Source organism: Propithecus coquereli, unplaced genomic scaffold, assembly GCF_000956105.1.
Source record: "Propithecus coquereli isolate 6110/MARCELLA unplaced genomic scaffold, Pcoq_1.0 Scaffold606, whole genome shotgun sequence".
Taxonomy (NCBI): domain Eukaryota; kingdom Metazoa; phylum Chordata; class Mammalia; order Primates; family Indriidae; genus Propithecus; species Propithecus coquereli.
In genome coordinates, this window is record NW_012152019.1 from 325,146 (window position 1) to 337,745 (window position 12,600).

Below are 12,600 nucleotides of genomic sequence, written 5' to 3' on the forward strand. Positions count from 1 at the left end.
ACAGTGACGCTCTTGTAAGCACAGGAGTCACAGTGTCAAGGGTACAGACGAGGACAGAGTCATTGAGGAAAATAATCTGGGGAAAATGATCCCCCAGGAGGAGGAGCCTTTGCCTCTTGTCACGTGAAAGATGGCCTTACTAACAACCTATCTAATAGATGAAAATAAACTACCAAGCAGAAAGGAAAAAAAACTCACAACACCTAACTGCCCCTTTGAAGAAAAAACTCACAACACAACTACCCTTTGTTTAATTACAACACTTGCTTTGCTTTCTCAGCTCTGAAGGCCCCTAAGCGGACAGGAAGGGGGCGAGATCTCTGCTCCGGCTCTCTGCCTCAACTCTTGCTGGACAGATTTCAAGGACTCAGATGAAGGCCTCACAAGAAAAAAGAAAAATAAAGAACACCTGCAAGAACTGGAACTGACTGGAGATCCAGTGGAGGCGCTGGAAGACTGAGGAGGAGCAACAGGTTTATTCAGATCCATGGCCAGTCACAAGTGTGCTTTGACTTTTGGTCATAGGCCCCCAGTGCCATCACTCTGAGTTTACGTTGAAATACAAAGTCCAACATTTATAATTCGAAAAATGATAGAAAAAACCTAAAACCCCACACAACAAAAACAAAGGCTTGGTTTAAAAATCACACTGAGATGCCATTCTCCCTGCTGTCACCTGCAGGATGCATCTGTAGGTGTGAGAGACCCTGTGGGGATTTAAGACAGTGAACACGTAATTTCCGTACCTTTTGAACACTTGTTATCGCAAGGTCACTGTTTTTGAGCATTTGATTTTACCAAAGATACACATAACACTTCTGACCATCCTTGGTGGCTGTAGAACAGAAGCTGGCAAGATCCAACCAATCAACCTTGACCTCGCTGTTCTCCACATCTAAGGACCAGCTTCTGTTTGTAACAAGGTATGGCAGGGGGCAACGCTGGGCACTGGGTCACCTGCTCATGGCCTGGGGACCAGGGCAAAGCACCTGTGCTCTGAGAGGATCCTTGGCTCCTCCAAGGTGGAATTCTATGGCCCAGTCTTGGAACGGCCAGGAGAACATGAAGACAGACCCGCACTTTGCCAAACGTGGTGGTGAAATTTACCTTTGTATTAGGAATCAGAGTGCCACCCTCTAGTTTTTTCAGGATTTTCTTTTAGAAACTTTGATTCTTCCCTGGAGAGGAGGCTGAGCCACCATCCTGGTACCACATGGGGGGAGGAGGCATCACGACCCACTCTGCCTACCTCAGGGACAGCCAGAGGGGAGGGGGCTGCCCTCCAGGGCCAGGGAGGACAGGCCAGAGCTGGGACACCGGCTCCTCAGCTTTGCACAGGAAACTACTAAAACGGTTACTGAAAAAAAGGCCTCGGGCTGAGAGTGAGGGGCTGGCAGCCGGGCTGTCACAGTGTGGCTGATGTGCTTTCTGCTGCCACCCCCTTCCTTGCCACACCTCCACTGCTCTCCCTTCTCAGTTCAGTTTCTTCTGGATGACTCCAGTTTTCTTCCAGGAAAACACCCACTAGCAGCCCAAAGATGACTAGGTTCTAGCTTGGAAGTGGCCTCCCAGGCAAACCCCCGTCTGCTGTGGAGACAGCGGCCAACCCGTCAGAGCTGATGCAGCTTGCCCCGCTCGGTCAGCACCGTCATGGCCATGGCGTAGAGGACGTAGCCCAGGACGAGGAGCAGGGTGCACAGCAGGGGCCCTACCCGGAACAGATAGGCCACAAAGAAGGCCAGCAGGAGTGAGAGCAGCGTCCGGTAGCTGCCCAGGAAGCGCAGGCTGAGCCTGGGGCCCCGGGTCTGGCTGGCCGCCTGCCTCCGCCCCACGGGGCTCAGCAGGTGCCTGTTGGCCAGCACTGGCTCCGTGAGGTGGTAGCGACAAAAGCTGCCAAGGAAGTCGTTGCGGGAGCACAGAGCCACCATCTGACCTGCAAACTGAAACACAGAGACACAGGTGGGGTGGGGACAGTAGGTGCCACCTCACAGGCCACCTCGGGGCTCAGGACAAACCCTCCCCAGGGCTACTCTCCACCCAGACTTGCCCCAGGTTTTCAGATGGGACAGGAATGCTGAGGGGAGGGGCTTCTGGCCAGGACCATCCCGTGGAACCCGTTTCTGGAAGAGGCCAAGCGAGCCCTGCCACCCACTCACTCTGCGGTTGATGGCGGACGACAGCCGGAAGAGAGCACGGACCAGGCAGGTGATCTCATAGCTCCGGATGGGCTGCAGCTCCGAGTCCCCCTGGTACTCGATTTCAAACCTTCGCAGCCCGTTGATGATCTAGAAACCGAGGCCACAGGAACAGGTCAGAAGATATTAAATACATCCTTATAAACAACCCAAAAGAGCTCTCTCTGCTCACTGGGGCGCGGGGAGTCGAGGCCGGGTCAGAAGGCCCAGCCGGAAGCCTCCAAGACACAGTCCCTCACCTGGTACCGGCCCAGGGGCGTGAGGATGAGTCCATCCTCACCCACAATGCAGTCTGGGAGCTGCTTCTTTCCATTCTCGTCCTGAGTGGTCCCCAAGGCGAGTGTGAGCTGGGTGAGCTGGGCTTCGCTGAGCTGTCAGAGAAACGCCTCTTTCAATTTTGAGGTGAAGGCAGAGGCCTGGTTTTCACCCCACTGGCCTCTACCAGCGATGGTGAAGGGACCCAGACACAACACTCCAGGTATGGGCCTGCTTCCCAGGCCCAGGTCCATCTGTAAGGGGCCTGGCATGGGCTAGGCAGAGAGTGGATCCCTCAGGTAAGGGGACCCCAATGGCCCTTGGACAAGCCCCACTGCTCGTACCCGAAATATCTGGCGCAGGTACTCCAGGGCCTTCTCCAGGTACTCATCTGTCTTCCGGACGCTGTCCTGCCCCATCTCGTCTAGGTCGTTGGCTGGGTAGGGGCAGTTGGTACCCATGGGGCTGAAGCCCAGCCACGACAGGAAAGAGAAGCCACCTGGGCTCTCCATGCACTGGTCAGAGATGGACTTGGCAGTCTGCTTGGCCTGTGTGATGAGCCAAGCGAGGCGCAGGACCTGACGGGGCATAGGCAGGTCAGCTGACTTGCTCAGACGCTCCTGCACCCCGCCACTGACAGCATGGGCATGTGCTGCCACCCATGCAGTGTGGCCCCAGGGCACCCCAAGAGGAGTGTGAGCAACCAGGGAGGCTGGCTTCTGAGTGAGCACTTTTGTTAATTTTATTTTAATTAATTAATTAATTTATTTTTTGAAGAAACAGGGTCTCACTCTGTGACCCAGGCTGGAGTGCAGTGGTGTGATCATAGCTCACTGCAGCCTCCAACTCCTGGCCTCAAGCGATCCTCTGGCCTCAGCCTCCCAAAGCATGGGGATTACAGGTGTGAGCCACCACACCCGGCCATCAGGGGGACTTTTAAAGACTAACGGATGGGCTTTCGAAAGGGAAAATTTCCCAACAAACACTGCCTTCGCTACCAGAAAGAAATTATATTTTACTGGAAATAGAAAGGGGGGGATGTGCAGTAGTGTCAACTTGACACTCACACTTCCTCCTCTCTGTCCTGAAATGTGGGCACCATACCCGGCTCTGCTCGTCCCTATAGCCTCAGGGACCCTGAGCTCGGCACTGCTGACCAACTCACCAGGGTGCGGACCTCAGGCCCGAACATCGGGGTGTACTTGCAGTCCTGGCCCTCTAGGCTGTAGACGTGGCTCTTCACCTTGAAGGAGGCATCAGTGACCACCGGCGGCCAGGGCGACAGGAAGCTGCCAGTGAGTGTGGGAGCCATGAAGAGTCGGTGCTGGCGGTGGGGGATGCCGAGCTCTGGCTCCAGGAACAGTTGCTCACCTGGAAGGTAGGACACAAGTCCGCAGATGCCTGGCACCTACTTCCAGGGGCACAGAGTACTGGCCGCCATTTCTGAGGAGCAGTGGCCCACCCAAGGCCCTGCCTAGCAGTGTCTCCCATGCAATAGGTAGGACATGGCAGTGTTGACAGGGAGACAAAGGCCAAGAGAAGCTGACACTCAACAAAGCTAAGATAAAAGCATGACAGGGATCAAGAAGATCACCTCCTGACATCACCACGAGTTCCAGGGAGAATCAGGGCTTGCAGAGGAGGCTTGGCTCATGGTTCTGCAGCCCCTCTCTCCCTGCAGCCCACACCCAGCATGCAGCAGCCACAGGGAGGGGGACTCAGCTAGTCTCGGACTCCACCCTGCACATGTTCACCTGCTTTGCCCTGGGAGCTGCGACACACTGCTTCCTCGCAGCTAAGGGCCGGGCCCCGGTTTGGCCAGGGCAGGGCCTGTCTGCCTGGCCCCGGGCTGAGGACTTACCTTTCTGGATCATTTCAGCCAGGTTGGGCTGGGCGAAGACTTTGGCCACTCGGAACACCATGAGAGCGTTCTTGGGGCTGACCAGGTCTGTGCGGAGTGCGCGGTTCAGGAAGGCCACAAACAGCTTGGTGTACATCAACAGGTTCTCCTGAACAAAGGGCGCCCTGGGGACCGAGGTGGCAGGTTGGGGCCAGTCTGTGCAGGACCCTGGCCAGACTTCCGTCTGGAGGCGGGGGCAATGCTGGTCATGCCCCCATCACCCCTGCATGTCCCTGGGCTTCCAGACTCTCTCTGGTGAAGGCCTTGTGAAGGTGTCACAGTGGCAGCTCAGCGAGGTGTGGGGGGCAGGGAGGAGGGCACAGGCAGGTGAGACCCAGGCCCTCTGAGGATAATATATCCTCAGCAAGGGTGAGGCCCCTTTCCAAGAGGACTGAGGCCATGAAGGCAGAGCTGGCCAGAGCCTGATGGGGCAGAGGGAAGACCCACCAGAGAGGTGCACGGGAAGGCCTGAGGTGAGGAGAGGAGACATCAGTGGCCACACCAGGTGCAAAGGCAGCCTGGGGTTGGTGGGGCGGCCAGGAGGAATGAGCAGGAGATGAAGAGGAAGTGGCCGCCACTCTGTGCTGGTGAGGAAGGGCAAGGGATGGTTTGGGGGTGACCTGAACATGCATCTGGGCCAGGAGGGCACAGCCAAGGATACAGGGACCAGGAAGGATGGGAACAGCTGCTTCCTTGGGAAATCAATCCCAGGGCCCAGCAAAGTTCAGTCCAAGGAGGGTGGCCTGTGCTCCCACTGGGCAGCGGCTGGGACAGGAGCCCAGGAGGCCTCCAGCACGGTGCCCCCTGAAGCAGCGTTCACCTGGCGCAGCCAGCACATCCCTGGGAGGAGGGGCTCACCATTTCTCCGACACACACCGGGGCTGGGAGTCGTTGCTCTGAGCCTGCTTCTCAGGTGCGTATCTCCATGGCTGTAGGTAGCTCAGCCACATCTCTAAGACCTGGGGAGGGACAGGAGTACCCTGAGGGCCCATCGGCTGGTGGCCACGGGGCTGGGCTCTGGGCTTCAAGTCAAATCCTCCAGTGGCCTGGAGCCCAGCTCCCAGAAGGCAGCGAGATGGGGGGTCCAAGCCAGGTTCTGGCAGCTTCTCCTTGACCTCAGTGTAGATGCTGAGGAGTTGTGGGCTCTTCCCACATTCCCCCAAAAAGCACAGGAGGGCCTGGCATATCCCTCTGGAAGCCAGGATCGCCAGCGGGCTTCTCCCAGCCGAAGGAGCCGAGGGCAGCGGGTGAGGGCAGGACCCAGCCTGCTCAGACATTGGGGCAGGCGGGGCCTTTCTGCACCTGAGGTCTGGCTTTGGAAACCAGCAGGCAGAACAGCGTGGCCCCCGAGGCCTCTGCAATAACAGTGGAGTCCCTCAAGGGCCACACGGAGGGCAAAGGTGAAGGTGGGACAGGAAAGCACTCACGGCTCTGAACGACGCATCCAGGGGCCAGTGGCCGAAGCAGTGCTGCAGGAAGAGGTAGAGCTTCTGCTGCACAAACCTCGGGACAGCAGCCCTGCAGGGGAGGGGGTCACCTGCTGCTCACCCAGCACCTCTGTTAGCGAGTCTCAGCTCTGCCTCTGGAGAGCGCTGGGCACCCCTGAGCTAGACCCATTCTTCAGAGAGGCAACCAATGTCAGAGAGGGTAAGGAAAGTCCCAAGGACACACAGCACGAAGGTGGCCAAGCCAGTGTGGCTCCTGTGTGCACCTGACCTCAGCCCTGCACAAGTGACCTGCTCAGCAGGCCCCACTCAGGCCCAGCGTCAGGCCAGGGTCGCTGCCCTTCTCCTGACAGATGGGGGTAGGGAGGAGAATGCCATTGTGCCGAGCTCCCACTTCTGCCTCCCCCTGCGGATGAAGGGACAAGAGAGCAGTAGGATGGGGCCCCTCTCTGGCCAGCGTGGCTCTTTGCACTGCGGAGGGCAGGGCTACAGGGAGAGGCCTTGGGAGCAGCTGCAGCCAGGGGCCAGCAGCTGGCAGGGGTGAGGAGACAAGCTAGAGAGGGGTCAGGGCTGCTCAGCCCCAGCGCTGCAGAGCCTCACTGCTCCCAGAGCAAGGACACCACCCCTCACCCGCCCCATGTCCTGGGCAGAGGGGGCTGTGGGTGACACCTGGGCAGGAGGGAGGATGGGGAGGGTGACACGGCAGCTTCCAGAAGCTGTAAGAGCCAGCCCATGACCTGCACCCACCGTTTGAATTCCTCCAGGGGGCTGGTGGCGTGAGAGTGGGCGGAGGGAGAGGCCTGCTCCGGCTTCAGGCTGTTGGCAAAGGCGTGCAGATGCTTCAGCAGCAGGCGCACCACCAGCACGTGCTCCTCGGTGGGCGTGAACGACTCCTACCATGGAGGAGGAGAAAGAGGAGGAGGAAGAGGAGGAGGAGGAGAAGAAGTAAGGTGTCAGGGCCCAGGGAGGTCTGCAGCGTCCATATTGCTCAGCCCCCAGGTCCAACCACATGCACTCCTGGGCTGGTCACTCTGCTCCCTGACAAAAGGCACAAGCCAGGCTGGGAGGGGGGCCAGTCCCTCAGGCACCACTGTGCCTGGCACCCAGCACTCGCACTACTTGGTCTGAACTGAGGCCATCGCCCCAGGGTTGTGGGGAGTGCTTGGCAGGGTGCTTGCAAGACCCACCCTATGGAGGGCTAAGACAGACAAATTTGCAAAGTGCTTCCCATTCCTGCTTTTGCATCACCTTGCACCCTTGGGGGGTAGCATGGGTCACAGCCCACGAGGCTGTGCCCTTGGGTACTGCTGCCTATCCTGGTCCTCAGGGGGCAGGGGCGAAGCTGGCATCTGCCCCCCAGCTCTGGATCCAGGCCCTTCCACCTGCCTCCCGATAGTGTGCAGAAGGCTCCCTGGGGCCCACAGTTTCTCCCCCCTTCCCTCCTACACATGGCTAGATGGGGGCTCAGCCAAGAGGAGCCTAGGGCGTCACTGCCTCTGTTGCCCATGGACCTGTGGTCAGCAAACCCCCAGGAGCACCATCAAGAGTGGGGGCTGAACTTTTAATTTGCGACATATAAGCAGGACCTTAGAGACCCAGATCCGAGATGAAGCCTGTTTGCCAGCTATGGGGGTGAAGGTGGGAGCCTCATGAGTGGACGGGGGCAGGAAGCGTCGGGGGGTGGGGGCCTGAAGGCAGGACCCTGAGTCTGGGCGGAAACATACCTCTCCCAACCTGTGGCCCAGCCCTTTGGGCCTTGACACATTTGCAACGCTGAGGCCAGCACAGAGCCTAGCCTCCTGGCACACCCAGATATGAAACAGCCCCTACGTGGGCCACTGCACACAGCACTGTCATCTTAGTTCTCCCTGTCATGAACACACCTTCCCACGTGCAGGTGACACAACCCATGGGTCAGGGGCTAAGTCTCAGGATGGAACTACGGGGTGGGAGGTAGGTTCTTCTACTTGTCTGTACTCGTGCGTCTTTGTGCAATGAACCTGCACGTTTCTGAAGTAAGAATAGCAAGGGACACAATACCACCGACCCCCACCCCCCCCACCCCACTCCCCTGGCACTAACAGACTAGAGAGTAGAAGGGCACCAGTGTCAGGCAGTGAGGCTCCAGCAGGATCCTTCTCCTGCTCTAGTCCTGTTCCTGGCCCTTCGATCCCACCCAGGCTAGGATCCTGAGTCACGGTATCGTCCCTGCAGCCAGGAGGAGGGGACGGCAGCCACACGGGAACTGGGAACCCACCTTCCCCTGTTCAAGTGAGCACCTACTTCCGGGCCGTCCTACAGAGTCCGGAGGGCCAGGCTCTTGCTGCCACCCCGGCCCAGCCACAGGAACCCTGCAGGCTATTTTCCCACAGGTTTCCAAGCCACACTCGCTCCCTTCCAACTCCGCACTGCTCCTGGGCCACGTTCCCATGTGGGGCCCTGGCCACAGTTGCACTTGGCCTCCACGTGCTCACTTTTAAGGAAGTACCCACAAAGCTCTTGCCTTTCCCATGGGGCACAGCCTTCCTGGCCACCTCTCCTGCTATGGGGGTGAACGGAGCCGCTTCCCTAGGACAATGTCCCTCCCTCCTGGGCCCTCTGATCCTCCTCTGCAGCCGCTTCTGCAGAGCAGGAACTCTGCTGTGTGCTGCAGTCACCATCCCATCCCCATAGGCACTCAGGGGCCATGCCATGTTTTCTCATCTTGTGCTCAAATTCACCTTCAACTGTTGTGTGCTCCCTCCCAGGTTGGACTGGACAGACCCCGGGCCAAGAGCACAGCTCCACGTTTCTGCATCTCTTACAAATTAGCTAACTCTGTTGTCCCCAAAATGCCACACAGGTCTGAACTCCACTTCACTGACCTCAAGTCTGTCTCCAGACTTGTCCATTCAGCCCAGGCAGACCGCGATCTCCATGAGGTCACAGCCTGCTCTCATCTGCCTTGGGAGGAGTCTACGAGTGAGTGGCCAGGGCTACACTGGCAAAGGCCAGCCCGGCTGGACTGTAAAGGGCTGGCAGCCTCTGGGGCCTGTGGGGCTCAGCCCCAGTGTTCCCCAACCCTCTGCCTCACGTGCAGGCTGGGGCTGCTCCGTATGGGGCAGACCCCACACCACCCATAAGTCCCTGGGCCTCAGCATCCTCGGCCACTTCCTGAGTACCAGGCCCTGCCCCTCGGGTTGAGCCAGGCCAGTGACTATTTTAGTTTCCTCAATTTGGGGCCAAGCATGGCGCCCTCCAACACCAGAGAACTTGTGACACCTCCATTGGCTGAAGGACTGGCCAGCCAGGGCCATGTGCACCTTGCTCCATCACACAGCCACAGACCAGGTGAGTCCCTAAATCTGAGGCTGCTACCAGCACACGGGCTTCGCTGGACTTGGAGCTAGCCCTCGGAATCACCCGCAGCTGGCCCTGGCCAGACCCTCGCTCGGCCACTGTGCTGACGCACGCTCTGTAGTTTCCACCCCGGCAGGGGCAAGGGAACAAAACGAGAGCAGCCAGTACTTGGTAGGCGTGGAGGGCCTGGAGGCTGGGCTGCGCAGGGCTGTGGAGGGCGCTGGAGACACTGAGCCGGTAGTGCAGAACTTCCAGCTGAGACAACAGGACAGAGACGCCAGAGAAAAGGGAGAGCAGAGGACAAGAGGATGGGTGGGGAAGGGGAAAGACGACAGGACAGGGAGGGGAAGTGGGGAGAGAAAGAGAACAGTGAGAACAGCCCAGAAGTAAGGAAAAGAAACAAAAAACAAAAGACAAAAACGAAAGCATGGTCAGTGACAACCCAAATAATGAGAGCCCCGGCAGCCTCAGGCCAGCACACCACCACCCCTGTTGGAGGCCCAGATGGGGCCCTGGGCAGGCAAAGCCATGGCCTTGTAGGCCGAGGAACAGACAGACTTTCAAGATCACCTGGAGGCCCCTCAATGTCACTTGGCCCTAAAGGCCTCTCCCATTTCACGAGGTTGGCCCAACTCGCTGCGCTTCCAGGAGGGAGTCACGCTCCTGGCCGACCCTGGGACCATATCCTGTGTGGCATATGCCCCCACAGCACACCAGGAGTCCGGGGCCTGGGACACTCTACCGGCCACCAAGGCCCTGAAGGCCATTAGGCTCAGAAAAGAAATTTTAGGGAAGCATATTACAGAAGGAGGATTCTGCCCAGAAAAGAAAAATATTTAATTCATTGGATTTCCCTAGATTATCTTGAGAAATCGACCAAATTGGCATGGGACAGATCAATTTCTATGTGTGTAAAACCCAATTAGTGTCCCCTCTGTGAATGGCTCTGAGAACTGAGACGACGGGACAGGCTCCCGAGGGCAGCAGAGACAGCAAGTGCAGGCTCGCCGGCCAGGCCCCCTCCACCTCCCACACCCTGCGTTCTGGCAATTGGTGGAGGCGCTGTGCTCACCGGTTCTAACTGAGGGAAGAGCCTCTCCTACCTCACCAGGATCCCCTGCCCTCCAGATGCACCTGGCTCCGCAGGGCAGGAGCCTCTGAGAATTCGGCCACACACACCCAGAGGCAGCAGGAACCCTGAGGCCGGGACAGCCCAGGACACAGGGAGACAACGCAGCTGGCATGCTGTCTGGCCCCCAGCCCCACCCCCTAGCTCCCTGCCGTGTGGAGGTCTGCAGAAGCACCCTTAGCCAAGCTCAACTCAGAGCCGGCCCAGCGCACATGCTGCCCTCCTGGCTGAGCAGCACACCCACTGGGCTTCACAAAGGAAGGTCAGAACGCACTTGCCAGATGCCAAGGAGACACAGAACAGGATGGGGCAGGAGGGGGGAGAGCAGGAAGGCATCTCCGCTCACAGCCTTCCTCCCTGCCAGACCCCCAGAAGGGCTTTCCTGGTTGGCCCTTGAAAATAGGTGTGTTCCAACTCGCTCAGAAGACAAGATGAACAGACAACTCGCTCAGAAGACAAGATGAACAGACAACGCAGCAGAGTGGCCCCTGCCCGTGTAAGGCTGAGCCCCATGCACAGGGCTGAGCAAGCATCCCAGGCCCAGGGTAGAAGCAGGGCCCTGGGAACCAACCACGGGGATGCCCAGTGTCTGCCTCCGCAGGTACCAGCCAGGAACATGCAGCAAGTCTGCTGGGAGCAGGGAGGGTAATGCAGGCTCTTTGTGACTCAAGAGGCCCAGGATGGAGATTTGGAGTACCCTGTGCTCTGAGAGAGCAGTGGTGGGGGGCCGTACCCCAAGCGTCCACACAGCAGAGCACACAGCTACAGAACTAGCTGTAGACTCTGCAGCGGGAGCAGACCCACAGCTTCTCCCCAGAATCAGATAAAACCGTACAGGACGCCCTTCTCAATTTAAACTCATCACCCATGGATTCTTCATTCTGAAGGACGCCCTCAAGAATTTTGTCCGGCAGCTCAAGCTACTGCAGGGAGTGTGGGTCTAACCATGGATCTAAGCATGCCCTGCCACCATTTTACTCTGATTAGTGCATTGGGGTGCTGGCCCCAGGGATAGTGACGCCAGCACAATTCCAGGGACTCTGCCACCTCCACACCTTTGCAAATGAGCGTACTGCCCAGGTTGGGAGCGGAGAAGAGCAAGGAAAGGGAAGGCAGGCTGCATGCAGGGGGGCACTGGGCCCAACCCACCACAAAAACGGCTCTGGAGGAGCGTGGGCAGCAAAGGAGGCTCGAGATCACCATGGTAGATAGGGACTGCCCGGGGCCGCCACCTCACTGGAAAGCACAAAGGTGCTGCTGGTGGTACAGGGGACTGACTGGACTGTGACTCACAGAGGCACCTGCAGCTCCCCTGCCTCCACAGCAAGAGCACCACAACCTCATGCGTTCCCACTGCCAGGGAGGGGGCTCTGGAAGCCACACAGGGAGGATCCCTGAAATGATAGACCTCAAGGACCCTCAAGTGCCCACCTGTCAGGGCGCAAGGCCCCCAGAACTGGAGAACAGCACCCACCTTTTGTTTGGCATCTGAGGGGTGGATGGTGGGACTCTGCTCCCACCATCCAGCCTGTGAAAACTGACTCAGGTTGAGGATAAGAAGTAGCAGGAGGACCAGGGCCAGAGGCAGAGATGGGAAAAAAAACTGTAGAAACATACCTTGGCATGAGGGGACTGCATTTTTTGGTACAACTCCAAAGAATAATGATGAAGCCACATTTCAACAAAAACCTGCAAAAGAGCATTAGCTGGTCAAATCTTCCTGACAACAGTCTAAGACCATTCAACGGGGAAAGGACGGTCTCTCCAACAAATGGTACTGGGAAAACAGGATATCCACATGCAAAACAATGAAGATGGACCCTTAACTCACGCTATATGTAAAAATTAATTCAAAATGCACCAGCAATCTATGTAAGAGCCAAAACCATAAACTCTTACAAAACATGGGAGAAAGGCTTCATGACATTGAATTTGGCAATGCTTTCTCAGCTATGACACCAAAACGACAGGTAACAAAAGAAAAAAAAATAGAGAATTGGACTTCATCAAAATCAAAACTCTTGTGCACCAAAAGACACTACTGACAGAGTGAAAAGGCAACCCACAGAATGGGAGAAAATATCTGCAAATCATGTATCTGATAAGGCAGTAATATCCAGAATACATAGAGAACTCCTAACACTCAAAAATAAGAATACAAACAATCTGATTGAAAACTGGGCAAAGGACCTGAATAGACATTTCTCCAAAGGAGACATACGAATGGACCACAAGCACGTGAAATGATGCTCAACATCACTAATCATTAGAGAAAGGAAAATCAAAACAACAAGGTATCACTTCACACCCACTAGGGTATGATAAAGAAAAATAACA

The 12,600-nt window shown here is 57.2% G+C and overlaps 1 protein-coding gene across 3 annotated transcripts in view; it reads right to left on the reverse strand.

The window, feature by feature from the left end:
- Positions 1 to 1,541: 1,541 nt before the first annotated feature.
- Positions 1,542 to 12,600, reverse strand: part of SMPD4 (sphingomyelin phosphodiesterase 4, neutral membrane (neutral sphingomyelinase-3)) — a 16,498-nt gene continuing 5,439 nt past the window's right edge. For 2 of the 3 annotated variants that reach the window (XM_012659366.1, XM_012659370.1), the window contains 11 exons: positions 11,881 to 11,952; positions 9,303 to 9,389; positions 6,543 to 6,688; positions 5,778 to 5,868; positions 5,209 to 5,309; positions 4,312 to 4,475; positions 3,616 to 3,821; positions 2,795 to 3,028; positions 2,435 to 2,566; positions 2,157 to 2,285; positions 1,542 to 1,940 (listed from right to left, as the gene is read on the reverse strand). In XM_012659366.1, coding sequence (XP_012514820.1) covers positions 1,611 to 1,940; positions 2,157 to 2,285; positions 2,435 to 2,566; positions 2,795 to 3,028; positions 3,616 to 3,821; positions 4,312 to 4,475; positions 5,209 to 5,309; positions 5,778 to 5,868; positions 6,543 to 6,688; positions 9,303 to 9,389; positions 11,881 to 11,952 — 1,692 coding nt within the window. In that variant the 3' untranslated portion in view covers positions 1,542 to 1,610. The remainder of the gene's footprint in view (positions 1,941 to 2,156; positions 2,286 to 2,434; positions 2,567 to 2,794; positions 3,029 to 3,615; positions 3,822 to 4,311; positions 4,476 to 5,208; positions 5,310 to 5,777; positions 5,869 to 6,542; positions 6,689 to 9,302; positions 9,390 to 11,880; positions 11,953 to 12,600) is intronic. The other variant, XM_012659367.1, reaches the window with a different exon arrangement.